This window comes from Hesperophylax consimilis, chromosome 22 (assembly GCF_061612785.1).
Source record: "Hesperophylax consimilis isolate HC1 chromosome 22, BYU_Hcon_1.0, whole genome shotgun sequence".
In the NCBI taxonomy this organism is placed as follows: domain Eukaryota; kingdom Metazoa; phylum Arthropoda; class Insecta; order Trichoptera; family Limnephilidae; genus Hesperophylax; species Hesperophylax consimilis.
In genome coordinates, this window is record NC_142857.1 from 6,237,112 (window position 1) to 6,256,209 (window position 19,098).

The 19,098-nt window shown below is 38.3% G+C and overlaps 1 protein-coding gene and 2 pseudogenes across 1 annotated transcript; all 3 read left to right on the plus strand.

The window, feature by feature from the left end:
* The first annotated feature begins 915 nt into the window (after positions 1-915).
* LOC149412757 (venom serine carboxypeptidase pseudogene) lies at positions 916-2,286 on the plus strand (annotated as a pseudogene).
* Positions 2,287-12,766: 10,480 nt separating this feature from the next.
* LOC149412758 (venom serine carboxypeptidase-like) lies at positions 12,767-14,941 on the plus strand. The gene has a single exon (XM_089644891.1). The coding sequence runs from the start codon at positions 12,859-12,861 to the stop codon at positions 14,263-14,265; it is 1,407 nt and encodes a 468-aa protein (XP_089501017.1). The 5' UTR covers positions 12,767-12,858; the 3' UTR covers positions 14,266-14,941.
* Positions 14,942-17,207: 2,266 nt separating this feature from the next.
* Positions 17,208-18,819, plus strand: LOC149412759 (venom serine carboxypeptidase pseudogene; annotated as a pseudogene).
* Positions 18,820-19,098: the final 279 nt, after the last annotated feature.

Consider the following 19,098-nt stretch of genomic DNA (forward strand, 5'->3'; position numbering starts at 1 on the left):
TCTCCGCTAGGGTCTTTAGGGTAAAGCCCTACCATCCTATATACTTTCTTCTGGGCACCACCACGAAGTCGGCTTAGGGGCGCGTAACTTGGACCTGCATTTGTCTTCCCAACCACCACCAATCCATCCTCGGGACTACCAGCTGCGAGGCATTGAACCACCTTTCTCTTGTGTTTTCTTTTTCCCTTGCTTACAGCTCACCTGAATTCGGTGACCACACGATATTCGTGATGGTTACTGAACATGTCTCTTTTTCTTTTTTCTTATCTACCATGTACTTCTCATCTCTTTTCTCTACTTTAGGTTGCTGATACTTTGGTACTATATGTCCCTTTTTTCTCTCTTTTCTGTTCTCGTAAATAGACTGTGAATTCTACGCTTTCTAACATTGCCCTGATTTTCTATGTTTATCTGTTCTTGTTTTAATTTTTGAGAAGTATTCATTGATCATAACACCCATTGTAGTCACTCATCTGTAAGCGCTTGCATACCGCTTCCTAACACTGTATGCGGGGACATTGAAGGTCTAACTTCACTTTAAATTGTAGAGCCGTTTATTCAAAAAAATTAGATTCTTGCGAGAACTCCGAAGGGGTGACCATAAGTCACCTATACCGGGGTGGGAAAGCGGTGGGTCACTTCAATGTGTAACATAGACTCATCCCCACTTCACAAATCATTTGTTTTACAATCTTGTGAACTATTGAAAGGCAGCCCTGATTCAGTGACCCTCATCCGGATTAATAAAGGAAAAAATAGTACATAATCCGGCGGCGATCGACTCATCGCAGAGTTATCGACAGATTGTCTTCAGTCAGTTTGTGTTCGGACTCGCAGCATTATCTAGACCCTAGATAATTTGCAATGATAAGTTATATCAGCTGCGTGTTGCTGATAGGGATGGGAGTGATAATGATGGCAGAAGGCTTCTTCCCGAATATGCACCAGCGCAGATCCGGAGTGTCCCGTGGGAACTCTGGGGACTGCGGAGACTGCGGGGAGCCGCTGTACATGACCCCGCTCATCCAGGCAGGGCGCTTAGCTGAGGGGCGCAACAAGTCCAGAGTGGAATTTCCTGCCTTTCGCGGCGTCCAAAGCTACTCCGGCTTCCTAACGGTGGATACAGAGCGCTCTTCCAACTCCTTCTTCTGGTACTTCCCTGCAGAGAATCGACCGGAAAACGCACCCGTGGTCCTGTGGCTGGATGGTGGGCCCGGTGTCTCCTCGATGAGTGGCTTATTTCTCGAAAACGGCCCCTTTACCTACTGTAACGGCACAGTACAGCGGCGAACTAATTACTCCTGGACGGAGAACAACCACGTCATCTACATCGACAACCCGGTGGGCGCGGGTTTTAGCTGGACAAAGAGCGGCATCGCGAAGAATGTGACGGTTGTGGGAAACAATCTCTACTCTGCCCTGCTGCAGTTCTTCCAGCTGTTCCCCGACCTGCAGAAAAACGAGTTCTACGTGACGGGCGAGTCCTATGCCGGCAAGTACGTTCCGGCTGTTTGCCACGCCATTCACCGTGAGAATCAGAACGCGTCACAGCTAATCAACCTTAAAGGCTTTCTCATCTGCAGCGGGTTTTCGGACCCGATCAACCAGCAGAAGTACTCTCCCTATCTTTACCAGATCGGCCTACTGGACGACAACGGCAGGCAACAGATGTCGGCTCTGGAGGAAACTGCGGAGGATAACATTAAGGCTGGCAAATGGATGGATGCCTATAAGGTAATGAATAAACTGTTTGGATTCGAGAATGACACACCTTCCCTTTTCTGCAACCTGACGGGATACAGTAACGTTCACAACTACTTACTGGTAAAAGGCGATCCGCATCTAGGCGACTTTGTAAAGCTGTTCGAGAACCCCAACGCCAACGTACGCAAGGCCCTGCACGTGGGCAATCTTACGTACAATGTATTTTCTGCAGAAGTGTTTCATAACCTGCGCGAGGACATGATGCAGTCGGTGGCGGGCTGGGTGGCAGAGCTGCTGTCGCACTACCGCGGGGTGATATACAACGGGCAGCTGGACATCATCGTGGCCTACCCTCTGACAGTGACCTACCTGCAAGCACTCAACTTCAGCTCGGCGGCCGAGTACGCGAAGGCACCACGCGGCCAGTGGCGTGTGGGCAAGCGCCTCGCGGGCTACGCCAAGACGGCGGGTAACCTCACCGAGGTGATGGTGCGTGACGCGGGGCACGGGGTAGCATCTGACCAGCCGTTGGCCGCATACGACATCATCCATCGTCTGACTTCCAATACACCATTTTTTTAGATAACTTCTCAATGTTCAATAGGTATATATATTTATAAATATATATTTTTTTAAATTTCCTACCAATACACGTAAGAACAATGAAAGCTGTCGTTTTGCAATCTTTCGAATAATTAGTTGATTATCCAAAAGAGACTAATTTTTTTACTAACGCCCCATTTGGCTTTTTCAAGGAAAATGTTGGTCCGTACCATCACCAGGAAACCATGTGTACTTAAATCATGTTCATCCCAAACGTTTAGACTACAATTTCCTTCAGGTCCTTTATAATCTCTGAGCATGCTGTGTGAAGGAGAGGATGTAATATACTTACAAATTAGGTAGCGTTGCTTAATCTGAGAAAGGTTATTTTAATTACTGGTTGTTATGATGAAGCTTTGATTAAACACCATCTATATATTTCACAAAAATGGCACTACAAAAATAAGCAGAGTATGCATTTTTCTGAAATCGTATGACATTACAGCAGTTAATTTACGAAATAATTGCGGTCCTACCCGATCGGCATGCATTTGGTAAGGTTGTTGGCGCGGTTGACTCCAGTCTTTTGGAAGGAAGGTACAATAATCTTTTTTTCAGCAGATTTGTAAAGTTGTGCCTATATTTTAAAAAAGGAGACAATCACAACAACAAAAAAACGCAATGCAAAAGCTTATTTAATGGGCATAAATAAATTGATATTATAATCATGTAACCCCCACCGTCGATTGCCCCACCCCCACCACACCCTCTCTGAAGCTCTGTCCTAGTCTAATGTGATTTCTTTCGCTTTATTGTAATATTATATTTTATACATTATTAATTTTTGTACCTTGACTAGTTTTCTATAATGCTGTCCTAAGAACAAAGTGGTTAAAAACAAAATAACTTTTCATTTGATTATAGTGTCGAGCCACAAAGTAAACGCTTTCTTTGATAATTATATACTATTTTATATAAATAATAATGTAAATTCATAAAAATTTTGCCCAATAGTAAATATATAAACGTGTACAGAATCCAAAAAGTAAAAATGAGAAAATAAATATTAGTTTGCGTTATTTATTAGTCCGTTACCCATTGATGTATTTAGTCTATGCCTTTACCTGATTAAGACCTGGTTTAGCAAAAAATGTTGGTTTGGTGACAGATTTTTATTCAAATTACAACAAAACCTCGGTAACAAAATGAACGCTCTTCATTGGTTTTGCTTACGACTTTATAAGCTTTATTAATTATTTTTTTTATATTTATTTATGTATATTCTTGAATACACATTTAACAAATGATTACAGTGGTTTATATTGCAGTACAGAAAAAAAGTACAAAAAAAGGTACAAAAAATAAAGAAAATAGTAAAAAGGTAAAACTGAGGTAAAACTGTGTGTGGGTAATATTGTATGTTACGTGAACACCTCACTAGGAGAACCTGTGCTGAGGTGTTAACGTGTTTGTGATTAAGTGTGACAAGTGTTTATGTGTTGTAGTAGAAAGTAAGTTTTTTTTTCTTTCTCACAGACATATATTCAAAAATGCAAACACACATTTCTATGTGAGTGTATGTATTGTTGGATATTTCTTGAAAAACGTGTATAAATATTTAATTTTAATTATTATATTTTGGTTATGTTTGGTTTGGAATTATAATCTTTTGAAAAAAGTGACAGTGTTAACGGTAAGAGTATTTCCGTTTAGCTATTTTTTGAAAATTGACAAACTTTTTTCAGCTGTTATGAATAAATCTTTCCATGTGGCTGCTTGACACAGAAGAACTGTATCAGCGAAGGTCACGATTTTACCATCAATTTAAATGTCACATAATTCGTTTATGTATATGAGGAATATTAGTGGGCTAAGTACACTCCCCTATGGGACTCCGTACGTGATTAAAAGTGGTTCACTTGTCTTGTTGTCAATTTTAACTTGTTGTGTTCTGTCAGACATGAAAATTTTCATTTATTCAAATTCTACTCCATTAATGCCAATGTTTTTTAGCTTCTTGAAAAGTTGTTCGTGCGAAATTGTATCGAAGGCTTTAGATGAGTGTTAATAGATTAAAATAACTTTTTTTGCATCTAAATTATGTGTAATAAACTCGGTTACAGTGGCAATTGCGTTTTATGTGTTCCTATTTTTTCTAAAGCCACGTTGGTTTACTGAGAGTATTTGCATGTTTTCCAGATAATGTTGCAGTTGTTCTTTTATTGCTTTTTCAAGAATTTTTGACAACGTGTTAAATAATGTAATGGGTCTAAAGTTGTTTACATTATTTTAGGTGATGATTTATAAATTGGAATAACTAGACCTTTTTTAGGATGCTCGGAAAATTTCTTTCTTTCAGGCTGAGAAATAACGTATGTTAGCGGTGTAAGTAGTTGTTGTCTTAGTGTCATTATTGTTTTAGAGTCTATTCCGTCAGGTCCTGATGTTGTGTTATTCTTTAGGGAATGTATTAATTTTTTCGTGTCTTTCAGAGTTACTTTGTGTAATTTAAAAAGACTGTCACTATATTTACTAGCGCACTAAGTCGGAATGTTTTGAGGTTCTTGATTATCGTTACTAGACGACTATTATTTTATATTTTCGGCTAGGCTAGCTCCGATATTTGTGTAATGTCTGTTTACGTAATTAAGAATAATTGTGTGATGTTTGTGGAAGTCGACTTCTTCGTCGTTGATAAGTATTTTTTTTTTATTTATTTATTTTTTTTTTTATTTATTTAAACGCCCATTGGGCTTTTACATACATTGTTATTAGTGTTATTACATTAACTATGTGACATTGAAAAGTTTACGTACATATATAAATAAAATAGTTATTATATCTGTAGTACATAAATGTTTTACAAATAATACAGAATACCATTATGGAGAACAGTTTTTTTATTCTTTTTTTACTTACTTAGAAAAATAAATGGATTGAAATTAATCAGCATTTATAGGGACTTAAAATCATATTCGAATTGTTATTTAAATTACAATATTAATTTGTAAAGTTAAAACATATATATTAAAGTTAAAAAGTCATAAAAGAAAAGAGTGAAAAAACAGAAGCTAAAAAATGGGTTTTTTACTATGGAGTGGAGAAGTCATACATTTCAGCAAAGTGTTTATGTAGATTTCGTTTGAGCACTGCTACGGAATCTCTAAATATATCAACAACATTACCAAATTTATTACCAAAATTTTGTATTCGATTTAACGATATGTGCGCATGATAATTAGATTTGAAATTGTTACAGAAAAAGGTGGAATTTTGTCTCGTATTTTTGGAAGGTACAAATAATTTTATTGTGGCAAGAATTTCAGGGCTGTCGATTTTATAATTAATAATTTTATTTAGTAGAACAAGGTCGGAGATAATTCGCCTATCTGATAGCGTAATCAAATTTAGTTGATGCATGAGTTGGATATAATTTATATTTTGGATTGGAATATTTAGTTTAAAGTTAATAAATCTTAAAAATTTGTGTTGTACCCTTTCAATATTGTTGGAATGTACTTTATAAAACGGGGACCAAATAGGCGAATTATACTCTACTTGACTTCTTACTAAAGATGTGTACAGTGTGTTCAAACATTCTAGTGACTTGAAGTCACATGCGGTTCTACATATAAACCCAAGCATTTTTAGGGCTTTATTTGTGATTTCATTTATATGCGGATTGAATGTTAACTGTTCATCAAATATAACACCCAAGTCCCTGATTTGAGTGACAGCTGTCAATTTTACATTATTAAGCGAATATTCATAAATTGTATGATTTCGTATTTTACAAAAACGAATGACCTGACATTTTTTAATATTAAGAAACAGAGAGTTGATGATGCACCAACGATATAGTTTATTTAAATTAAGTTGCAAAGTATAACAATCGTCTAAACTGCGTATTGTTTTATATATTTTCAAATCATCTGCGAAAAGAAGAACTTCTACATCTTTAAATATGCTAACAATATCATTAATAAATAACAAAAAAAGAATTGGTCCCAGGTGAGACCCCTGAGGGACCCCACTTGTGGCTTCGAAAATGTAAGATTCCACAGATTTTATTTTGACACATAGCTCTCTTTTACTAAGATAACTTTCAATCCAACTTAACAGATTACCCTTGATACCCAACATACTTAATTTTTGTACAAGGATATGTCGCCTAACTTTGTCAAATGCTTTGGAAAAATCAGTATATATTGAATCCACTTGATGCTTCAAGGCAAGAGAATCAGTTATGTAATTTTCGTATATGATCAAGTTACTTAGGGTGGATTTACCTGTGATAAAGCCATGCTGGTTGGGTACAATAATATTATTAATTTGTTTACATATTACATCTAGGACTAACGATTCAAATAGTTTGGGAATAGCGGACAATATACATATTGGTCTGTAGTTCGATACATCGCTTTTATCTCCCTTTTTATGAATAGGCGTAAGATAGCTTTTTTTCCACTGTTTTGGAAAACACCCTGACGACAAAGACTTATTAAATAGTAAAAATAATGGATAAGTCAAACTGCGAACACAAGATTTTAAATATATTGGAGGGAAACCATCCGGTCCAACGGATTTATTAGTATCTAATGCTTTTATAGCCTTTTCTATAGCGTTTATTTCAATAAAACAATGGTTTAGGTTAAGTGATTCTTCAAGTGATATATCATTTGGGATTTCATTATCGGTAATATTATCATCATAAACACTTTTGAATAAATCTGCAAAAAGATTGACAATGCCTTCGGTATTATCCGCACAATTGTTATTCAGATACATAATATTTGGTAAACTACCATCATTTTTACGCTGAGCATTAGAAAAGTTCCACAATTTTTTAACATTATCATGAACCTCCATTTCTATTAAACTAATATAATCATTATAACATTTTTTAGACAATTCTTTGCACTGCTTTCTTATGTTAGTAAACATTATATAATCATCGACGTTTCTAGATTGCTTATATATTCGGTGAGTTTGTTTTTTAGTATAAATCAATTCTTTTAATTCTTTTGAAAACCATGTAGGGTAAAGGGATGCAATAAAATTAACTTTTGGAACATGACGTTCTTTTGAAGTGTTTAGGATTGAATAAAATTGTTGGACTTGATTCACAATATTATTTTCATCTTCTAGAAATGACCAGTCTATATGGTCAAGATAATCAATTATATTTGGGTAGTCAGCTTTTTTAAAATTGTACGATGAAGTTTTTAATTTCTGCAATTTTCTAGACTCATTTGTGATAATAATATCTAACGCGGGATGGTGTTGGTCTAAAGGTAACAACAATTCATCCGATTGTTCTACCACTGTACTTAAGTCACTAGAAAATACTAGGTCAAGCATTCGGTTATAAGAATTATGCACTTTATTTAACTGTTTTAGTCCTAGGAAAAAAGACATATCAAGCATTTCCTTAGATTTGACACACTGCACTTCTGTTTCTTTAATAATCACTTCATTGTTCTTATCGAAAGACCAGTCGATTTTCGGAAGATTGTAGTCGCCTACAATTATAAATTTGGCTTTAGGATATTTATATTTTAGTGTTTCTACATCCTCGATGTGGTTCTTGTATATTTGCAGATCTGACATTGGTGGAATATAAGTACAAGCGATAATGATTTTTGTGGATGAAATATTTAGCATTACAAACATCTGTTCAACGCTTTTGTGTTTAACTGGCAATTTTTTAGATGAAATGTTTTTAGATATGCACACCATTACACCTCCTCCTTTTGATTTGTTGCTTGTAATGGGGTCACGGTCAAGACGATAGATGTTGTATTTATTGAGACCTAATTCCGATGAATTGATGTCCTCATTTAACCATGTTTCTGTTAATAACAAAATATCATGTGGGAATGTGGGAGAAGTTATTTTAAGATGTTGTAATTTAGTTCTCATTCCGCGGACATTTTGGTAGTACCCAAACAATTTTAGGTGCTGTTTAAGTTTTTTGGCACGTTTTTTATTATTTTTGGAACAGAGTTTATGTACTTAATTGTTATGTTTGTTTCCCCTTCCGCTTTTCTCGTTTCAAACTCTTTCCAAACATCCGTCATTTGTTTCCTTTGCAGCTCCGTGAGATCTTGTTTAACTTTGATGCCATTTTTCAGTTTATATTTATTTATGATTATTTGCTTAGCTTGATATGAATCTTGGAGTTCTACTTTTATTGGCCTGATCTTGTCAGTTTTTCTTACGCCAAGCCTATATATTTTAGAAATATTTATCTGTAGTGTATCATCGATAATTTTTAACGTTGAACATACTTTGTTGTTGTCATCAGATATCCTGTTGGTTTGATTCTCGTCTCTACTTTCATCATCTTTGTTTTTCTGTGTATTTATACTTTCCCTCAGAATAGACCAAACGCTTTTCGGGTCAAAGTTAACAGTTATCAGTTTGTTTCTGTAATAATATTCTTTGGCTTTACGTATAATTAGAGAACAAGTATTTCTGTACCTTTTATAGAAAGAGTTCAGAAAAGTATCATTTGGGTTGCGTTTAACTTGTTTGAGCAGTTTGTTCCGTTTTTTAATGCTATTTAATATGCTTTGAGTAATCCATTTTTAAGTCTTTTTTTGAGGTGCGTGAAAGATATGTTTTTGTGACATGTATATTTTGTGGTGTTTTGAGTGATGAGCCTTTGTAGATAATTTCAGGTTTCTTCAGTGTTGTTGATTTTTTGACCCCACGGTGTCCGGAAACTCATAGGTTTATGTTTTTGTTGCAACTTAATTTTGTTATTTTTTTTATTATCTTTATATTTTTCTAATTGTTTTATTTTTAAGGTATTTACATTGATATAAATACTTTGTAAATTATTATGTAGAAGCACACTACGGCGTGTAATAAATATATAATTATAATATATAGATACGTATAGTGTTCGGAAACTCATAGTAAAAGCGGGAAGCTTGTAAATTTCCATCACATTTGGAATTATTTTGTGGTATAACTTTTTTGATTTTAGCGTTCGTTGTAGAGTAAATCGAGACAATACAGTTTTTGATACAAGCAATAAATGTCGGTCTTATCCTATCGGGATTTGGCTAGGTTGGTAGAGTTCACGCCTCCAGTTCAGGTGTGAAGGTTCAGCTCAGTCAAACAATTTTTTTTTTGGGTTTTTTCGTTTTAAAATTTGATTTTTTTATTCGCATCACGTAGCCATATATAACTGACCCACACTGTTTGTATTTCGCTTGTATTTTTTTTACTATTTTAATTTTAATGTTAAAATGTTTAATTTTTTAACCTGTAAAAGATGTTCCCAATAAAAAATAATTGTGTATATTTCGGTAGGTACCTAGTTTGACGGCATAGCATGCAAATTTGTGACTTTTCAGTGCATGAAATGCGGTGTTTTTATTTCATTAAAAGGAACACGATTTATTTCAAAATGATGATTAAAGATGGGTTGTTTCGCAGAATTTGAACAATTAATACAATTTCAACGTTCATTTTCGGGTTCTGTGAAAGTCCTATTCAAATTCTGTTATTATATCATTATAGGCTGTTGCTTGACCGAACTGAAATTCTAACAAAATCTTTCACAGAACTTGAAAATTAACTTTGAAATTTGAAGAATTGTTCAAATTTTCCGAAACAACCCGTCCTAAGACTTCCTGATTAACAAAGTTATGATAATTGCGCATAAAATGATTGTGCCAATATATTTATGATTGATGATTTATGATTATAATATACATATTCAGTACAGATGGTTCAGGATTTTTGCAAGCATAGCTTAGGGTAGACTGGGGACGATTGAAACGCATCATGATTGAAACATCTCAATTTACTTGAGGACTATGATACTCTAAGGACGGGTTGTTTCGGAGAATCTGAACAATTCATCAATTTTCAACGTTCATTTTCAAGTTCTGTGAAAGATTTTTTTAAGTTATGTTTTTATTTCAGTTTTGTCAAGCAACTAGCCTACAATGATATAAAATAGAACTTGAATAAGTCTTTCACAGAACCCGAAAATGAACGTTGAAATTTGATGAATTGTTCAAATTCTCCGAAACAACCCGTCCTAAGAGTGTGACTTAGGAGACATTATTAGATTTCATCTTAAAAGTAAGTATTAACGACATTTAGCTTATGTTATAACTTATAACTCATGTTACTCTTGTACCTTGACCAAACTTTTTTTTATTTCATACTCTCCTTTATCTATTTTGAGTCTATCTGTTTATTTGCGTGGCGTAAATTTCTATTTCAAAGGCTTCTTTTTTACCTTGAAATGCCTCGTGGGTACGTATGAAACAACGTAGGGATGATTGCAAAAATTCTTCTTAAAAAAAACACCCAATTGATTCGGTTCGCGGTAGATTCAAAATATAGTGATTGTGTGAAAACGAAAAAGACAGAAGATACTAGCACAATAACGTCACGTGCGACCTCTTTCTGGGAATAGTTTTACATCCAACCCATTGTTGAGAACCACTACGGCACAACATCATTATATTTTTTTCAGAATAAAATGGTAGCTGCAGTAAATTATTAAATGGTATCAAACTAAAACTAAAATAACAAATTAAATAAGAGCTTTTCCCAATGTACATAGAGGAACTAGCGTCATTGATCCCTTCGGCACCGGTGCGTGGTCGGGATACACGCCAAACGCGCGCCCAACATTTGTACACGGTTGACATTTGTGACATGAGAACGGGTCGCTTCTACGATTCGTTCTTAAGTTCAACTGCTCGGCTGTGGAACGAACTGCCGGCCTCTGTGTTTCCTCCCTCCTACAACTTGGGACTCTTCAAGACCCATGTTCACTCCTTCCTCTCCACAAAAAAGACCCTCCACACAGCATCCCCAAAGATGACATAGACCCTGAGGGAAATTATTTTCTTCAGGGCCTCCTGTGTGGAGTTAATATAAAAAAAAATATATAAAAAAAATACAGTATTTAGAGTTTAGATAATGATTTATTGTAACATAATTATTCTCACATATCACATACATTATGATTAATTGTACGCATTAGATTACGCAGGAATATTCCATATCACGCATATCATTATAGACAACCCGAATTAGTATCTTTAATTATTTTATTAAGTTTCTAAAGAATAGCAAATTCACTTTGTGGCGTCAATTAATTTTTTTTTAAACACGCACAAGATACGATTATGCATCAAATTAATCTTCGATTCTAGTAACTTGATTTTAATATCATACGTACCGTAGCTTGTCGTAATGATAATTTCTATGTAGGAATCAAAATACTACAATAATTACAGATGCGTGTCGCATTTATTTGTACCCTATAAATTAATGTAAATACCCCATTGGTAATCCGCCCGAAAGAACCAAAAAAGGATTCCACTATATTATTTGGTGTTGCTGGAATAAGTCCTACACAGCAGTTATACGTCAAACCTCCTTTTATGAGATACTATCGTATACTATATTTAATAATCTGCGGGTCTCCAGTAATTTAAAAATCATTCCGTTTCATCCGAGGTGTCAATTTACATCATATTTAATATTTCGCGGTCTCCAGTAATTCACACATCCGTCCGAGGTATCAATTTACACCATCAGAGCACTGAGCAGCACAGAGAGCACTCTGAGCATATTTATGACTCTGAGCACACTGTTAGCTTTATTGACATCTTGCAACAACAACCGTGGTGACATTTTGGGATGGGTACATTGGCTATGTGGGACAATTGCAGGATTTAAGATTTTCCATGTCTGCGAATGCATACCTACCAATCCCATATATATTGCGTGAACAGCATCCCCAATTGGGGGAATGCTGTGAGGCTGAAGGTAGATGTGAGGGGAAGGAGATTGGGGAGAGGAAGGTGGGAAAAGTACTAAGATAGTAGTAATAAAAAAAATAACTTTGTACCCATATATTATTCATTATTAAACGTTTAATCATACGTTTATCTTGACGGCCTCCGTGGTTGAGGGGTAAGGCTCTAGACTAGCAATCCGAAGGTTGCGGGTTCAAACACTGTTAAGTTGTGTTATTTCACAATTAATGAATACTACAAATTATTTTTAATTAATGAATTTATCTGCGACACGTTCCATAGTGGAAGATAATCTCAGTGTCGCTCTGGTGTAAGACCACGGCTTTATAATGGCTTTAGCCGTACTTGGTGAACAGATAGCCAGGTACATCCCCACTTCCCTCTTTCCTATACCCTCCCCCTCCCCACTACCTTCAATCCCACAACATACCCCAATTAGGGATGCCATAGTCTCACTGGATCCAGAAGGTAAGGACACGTGTGCGGTATTTTCATAAAAAAGACACCGTTCGTTTTGAAACATGTCGATTAATTTGATTAAATTGTACTGTATACGAGGTAATATATTATGTTTAAATTTATAATGTACCTAGTCAGAATATTTTCAGTTTGAAATGTTTACTGATGGGCAGCCCTGATTCAGTGACCCCCGGCCGGGGCTAATCAGAGAAAAGGTCATACTTATTTTAGCGACCGACCTTATCGCGGCCAGTCAGACGGTCTTCGCTGACTTGTTTAGTTTGTGTTTGCCCTTCCTACTGTGAGTAGGTATTACGAACATACCAAATAAAATTTTCCAACTAAACAAACAATGCTAAAGACGCTGATTTTCGTGTTGATAGTAGCGACATGCCTGCTGATGGCCGAGGGTTTTTTCCGCAATGTGTACCGGCGTAAGACCACCACAAAGCGCCTCGGGAAGTGCGGGGACTGCGGGCAGCCATTGTACCTGACCCCGCTCATCGAAGCCGGGCACCTGGCCGAGGGGCGCAACAAATCCAAAGTGAGGTACCCCGCTTTCCTTGGAGTGGAGAGCTACTCCGGGTTCCTGACTGTGGACAAAGCGCGCTCATCTAACACCTTTTTCTGGTACTTCTGCGCGGAGAACCGCCCAGAAAACGCGCCCGTATTGTTGTGGTTGCAGGGCGGACCTGGTGCTTCATCGCTGTACGGCTTATTCTCCGAGAACGGTCCCTTCACATACGACGAAAACGGAAACGTAGGGCGGCGCAAGTACTCCTGGACGGAGAACAACCACGTCATCTACATCGACAACCCGGTGGGCACCGGCTTCAGCTGGACAGACAACGGCTTCGCGCAAAATGAGACGGTGGTGGGGAACAATCTATACACCGCTCTGCTGCAGTTCTTCCAGTTGTTCCCTGACCTGCAGAAGAACGAGTTCTACGTCACTGGCGAGTCCTACGCCGGGAAGTACGTGCCGGCTGTTTGCCACGCCATCCACCGGGAAAATCAAAACGCCTCGCAGTTCATCAACCTTAAAGGCTTTGCCATCGGCAACGGGCTGTCGGACCCGGTCAACCAGCTATTCTACGCTCCCTACCTGTATCAGTTAGGCCTAGTGGACGACAATGGCATGAAACAGATTGCGGCTCTCGAGAAGTCGGGGGTGGAGTACATCAAGGCCAGCCGCTGGATGGACGCTTTCCTCGTCTTCGACAAATTGCTTAACGGGGACGTTACGCCATACCCAACCCTCTTCTTCAATCTGACTGGATACAATTTCTACTTCAACTACCTGCATACAGACGATGTGACGCATTCGGATGATTTCACGAAGTTGTTCGAGTTCCCCGAGGTGCGCCGTGCCCTGCACGTGGGTAACCTGACATTCCATGAAGGTACGGAAGTAGAAATCCACATGCGCGAGGACATGATGCAGTCGGTGGCCGGCTGGGTGGGAGAGCTCCTGTCGCACTACCGCGGGGTGATCTACAACGGGCAGTTAGACATCATCGTGGCCTACCCTCTGACGGAGCGGTATCTACACGCGCTCAACTTCAGCTCGGCGGCCGAGTACGCGAAGGCACCCCGCTGCAAGTGGCGTGTGGGTAAGCGGCTCGCGGGCTACGCAAAGACGGCGGGCAACCTCACCGAGGTGCTGGTGCGTGACGCGGGGCACATGGTGCCCGCAGATCAGCCCATGGCCGCAGTCGATCTTATCCACCGACTTACTTCCAATAAGTCCTTCTTTTAGATAACCTCCAAATGTCCAAAATCAAAAAATGTAGAAATGATGTTGTATGCTGTTTCAGATACGAAAGGAGTAGATTTGGATTTGTTGTAGAATTACTACCATGACTTTGATATTATTTTCACTGCAATGCCAAACTTTCTCTTGTTGTTGTAATATCGAATTTGACTTCCTTGTTCGTTAGTTTTCTTATCACATATTGGCTTTGTTGTATTATGATACGACAATATCCCACAAAAATCACAATGTTCCAGAGAGATAAGACGGCGTTGTTTGCCAGTTATTTCCAATTTTAATATAAATGGGCTGTAGGTAGGTTCATATCTAAAAACGAGATTATTAGTAAATAACAAAATATTGTATTTTATTTTGCATTATTGGTCAACGCGTGTATCATCGCTTGGATGCTTTGTTATACAAGTACCATATTTATCAAACCTATTTCACTTTGTATTTTTAATAAATTTTGAGGTTAAACAAATCTTCCAAATTGTTTAGCTGACTGCCGCTTTCGTGTAATTATCTTTTTGACTGTTTAACTTTGACAATATTTGAAAAGCTATCTATATTATGTAATAAATTTTATTAAGCCATGTTGATATTTTTTATTGGTTTTAAGCAGAAATCCTAAGATTTTTAATATATAAATATGGAAGTCCAATTTTCACAAAATAAAAAAAAAATTCAACCCATAAAAAACGAAGTATTTTTTCTATAATACATCTACATATTTTAAAATGTCGTTTAAAACTTTAAAAAAAAGGTTTTGACTGAGGATTTAACCTTTCTCCCCGGGAACTGGATTAGACAAATCTACCGATGTCGCCAAATGCCGATCGGGTAGGACCGACATTAACTTCGTATATTATAACTGCTAAAATGCTATCAAATTTCAGAGAAATTATTTGATAAAAAGTTGATAGAATGTATTGCCACCGACAAATATCGAGTCAGCTCGATCAAATGTCGGAAAGTAGGTTAATTTTCATGTCCAAGATTTTCATTAATCCACTACCGAAAATAAACGTGAAATCCAAAATCTTTTATTTGTATTAAACATGAGATTTTCACGGCCAAAAGTATGTAAGTGATTTATTTTTGGGGTATTACGCCGTGTTCCGCTGCTTTCTTCTTTAGCCGAGGTTTCGGAGAGCATTTCGGAGTTATTGCGTACCAGTAGAAAATGTTTGTGGTTCGCGGAACATCAGTTGAAGAACACTGGTTTAGAGCCATCAGTTATAATAAAAGTGAATCTGGTTATCGTATGAATGACCCTTTGACAGTTTAATATGACAATTGACAGTTCGGCTCGGGAGATTGGGATGGCTTCCGACCGTCTAAGTCATGTTGATGCTTTTAACCCTCTAAGTGCAAGCGAACGATTAATCGCTGTTCTTGTGATCGTCGGCGAGAACTGCCAACAACGATCGTTGTTTGAGGAAATATTCATAGTTGGGAAAGTTTTATAAATATTCTGTATTTTAGTAATTTGTTATTGGGGGATTATGCCGGGTTACGCTACCTCCTTCTTTAGCCGACGTTTCGGACAGCACTACAGTGTTCATCATCACACATCTGCCCCGATGATGGACATGTAAGTTATAGTTTAGAAGAACTAAGCGCACAAACATATAGACGCGGATAGTGACTTTGTTTTATACTATTTAGAGATACCAATGTTTTGTCACGATTATGAATTTACTAAAAAGGAAACGGCCTGTAATCCTGTTTTTAGTTCATTATGGTCTGGGATGTTTCGGGATGTTTTCGAACGTTCCAGACTATTCACGAACATTCTACAACCTTCCAGAATGTTCATGAAAGTTCTGGAATGTTGTGGAATGCTCTCAAATACTTTCGAATGTTCTGGACTGTTCTAGAAATTTCTGGAGGGTCAAAATTCCAGCCCTTATATCTTCAAAAGTACGCCCTTCATGCAAAAACCGGAACCTACTTCATGGATGGGGGATAGAGGGCACACCATATAACTCCCTTGATCGTACAGGGACTATTTTCTTTCTGACTTTTAGCGGCACGCATATTGTACACTTACTTTTATAATACATATTGATTGATTATTTAAATTAAAATTTTTCATTATCGGGAGAAATCCCGAATGCATAGAGAACCTTTTTGTCAATAGAATCAATGTAATTAAAAATAAGATGTATTAATTTGAACCAATCTATTGTCAAATAAATGTTTTAATTATTGTTAAAAACCCCCTCTCCTTCCCCTAGCGGAGTGTTCCATCCACTTGTAGGAGGACAGATTTTCATTTATAATATCTGTTTACAAGATGAATGCACTATCAAAGTTTCATGAATGCACGAAATGTGTAATTTATTTATTTATTAACGCCCTTTTGGACTTTTACAATACGATTACAAATTAAATTAAAAACAACAGTAACTAAAACTTAAACGTAATAGAGGTAAGTTAAAAATAACACCAATATAACAAAAATAATTAAAAAAAATTAAAAATAAAGCATGAAACACAAAATACAATATATTGAAAAACCCTTGAAATAAAAAATAAAAATAAAAAGATATAATGAATAATACTATAGCATGTGCATAGATGATGATACGTCGTTATTGACATTTACTAAACATTAATTTGGTTCTAAATGTATCAAAATTTAAAACGGAAATTTAAGCGAAATCCATTAATTCATTGCCAAGTCAACAAATGAATGGCATCAGGGCAGTCCAATATAGAATTAATAATTTGTGCAATAAAAGAAGATCAAATATTTTTCGCCTTACAGATCATTTACATAATGAGTATGCTTCGTTACCAATCCCCATTATACCTTTAATAAATTATCATCACACTTTTCATCGCGAATCCCACATTGACGGGCAACCCTGATTTCGTTTCCGTGACCCCCGGCCGAGGCTAATCAGAGAAAAGGTCGCACTCTTTCCACTGTGATCGACTGTATCGCAGACAGTCGCACGTACGGTATTCGTTTAGTTTGCGTTTATTCTCCCTGCTGCGAGGAGTATTAACAAGTGAATAGACAATGCTAAATAAGCTGAGTTTTGTGTTGATGGTAGTGACCTGTCTGCTGACGGTTGACGGCTACTTCCTGAATGCATATAGGCCCAAGTTTGTCACGACACCCATCGGGGAGTGCGCGGAGTGTGGAGAGGCACTCTACCTGACCCCACTTATCCAGGCCGGGCTCTTAGCCGAAGGGCGCCATCAGGCACGCGTAAAGTTTTCCGCATTCCACGGTGTGGAGAGCTACTCCGGGTTCCTCACGGTGGACGCAGCACGCTCTTCTAACACCTTCTTCTGGTATTTCCCTGCGGAGAACCGCCCGAAAAACGCGCCCGTGGTTCTGTGGTTGCAAGGCGGGCCGGGCGCCTCTTCGCTGTATGGCTTATTCACCGAGAATGGTCCCTTCAGCTACAGGCATGGACGCGTGGAGCGGCGCAAGTACTCCTGGACGGAGAACAACCACGTTATCTACATCGACAACCCGGTGGGCACTGGCTTCAGCTGGACGGACAACGGCTTCGCGCAAAACGAGACGGTGGTGGGGAACAACCTATACACCGCTCTGTTGCAGTTCTTTCAGTTGTTTCCCGACCTGCAAAAGAATGAGTTCTACGCGACGGGCGAGTCCTATGCCGGGAAGTATGTACCGGCTGTTTGCTACGCCATCCACCGTGAGAATCAGAACGCATCGCAGCTCATCAACCTTAAGGGCTTCGCCATCGGCAACGGGTTTTCAGACCCGATCAACCAGCTGCTTTACTCGCCCTATCTGTACCAAATCGGCCTAGTGGACGACAACGGCAGGAAACAGATTGCTGCCGTCGAAAAGACCGGGGTGGAGTTCATTAAGGCCGGCCGCTGGTTGGACGCCTCAAAAGTATTCGACAAGCTCATCGACGGAGGCGAAACACCATACCCATCCCTCTTCTTAAATCTCACTGGATTCAAGAACTTCTACAACTACCTGAAGACAGGAGACGAGATGCATTCGGACGACATCAGTAAGCTGTTCAAATGCCCCGAGGTGCGCCGTGCTCTGCACGTGGGCAACCTGACGTACCACGACGGCTCGGAAGTAGCAACGAACTTGCTCGAGGACACGATGCAGTCGGTGGCGGGCTGGGTGGGAGAGCTGCTGTCGCACTACCGCGGGGTGATATACAACGGACAGTTGGATATCATCGTAGCTTACACTCTGACGGTGCCTTACCTGCGTGCACTCAATTTCAGCTCGGCGGCCGAGTACGCCAAGGCACCCCGCGGCCAGTGGCGTGTGGGGAAGCACCTCGCGGGCTACGCAAAGACGGCGGGCAACCTCACTGAGGTGCTGGTGCGTGACGCGGGGCACATGGTGCCCGCAGACCAGCCCATGGCCGCGATCGATCTCATCCACCGTCTCACTTCCAATAAACCCTTCTTTTAGATAACATCGAGATGTCCAACTTGCGTTTGAATAATCGAATGTATATCGTGCACACTAATAAGGTTTCAAATTGGTGGCTTTTGTTGTCGTAAAAAATGACTAAAATATACGTTTTCAAAAAAAAACTACAACTTATAAATTTTCTACCACGATCACTATCTTCGCTGTGTCACCTAAATCTTCATCATTTTCATTTGTTTGATGTGATGACTGCGTCGCACCAGTATTCCACAAAGTGCATATTGTTCCGTAGAGATAAGACAAGAGTAATTTACCAGATAGGTATTACGACTATTGTGAAAAACAACATCATATCTTATTTCATAAGTCAAAGGTCACGTTTCCGACACTAGTGAACAATTTGCTGTTTGTTGGATACTGTCTTTTCATTTGGGAGCTGT

What these genes read in the sequence shown, in the direction of transcription:
- LOC149412758 (XM_089644891.1), top strand. Translation starts at nt 12,859, where the DNA reads ATGCTAAAGACGCTGATTTTCGTGTTGATAGTAGCGACATGCCTGCTG.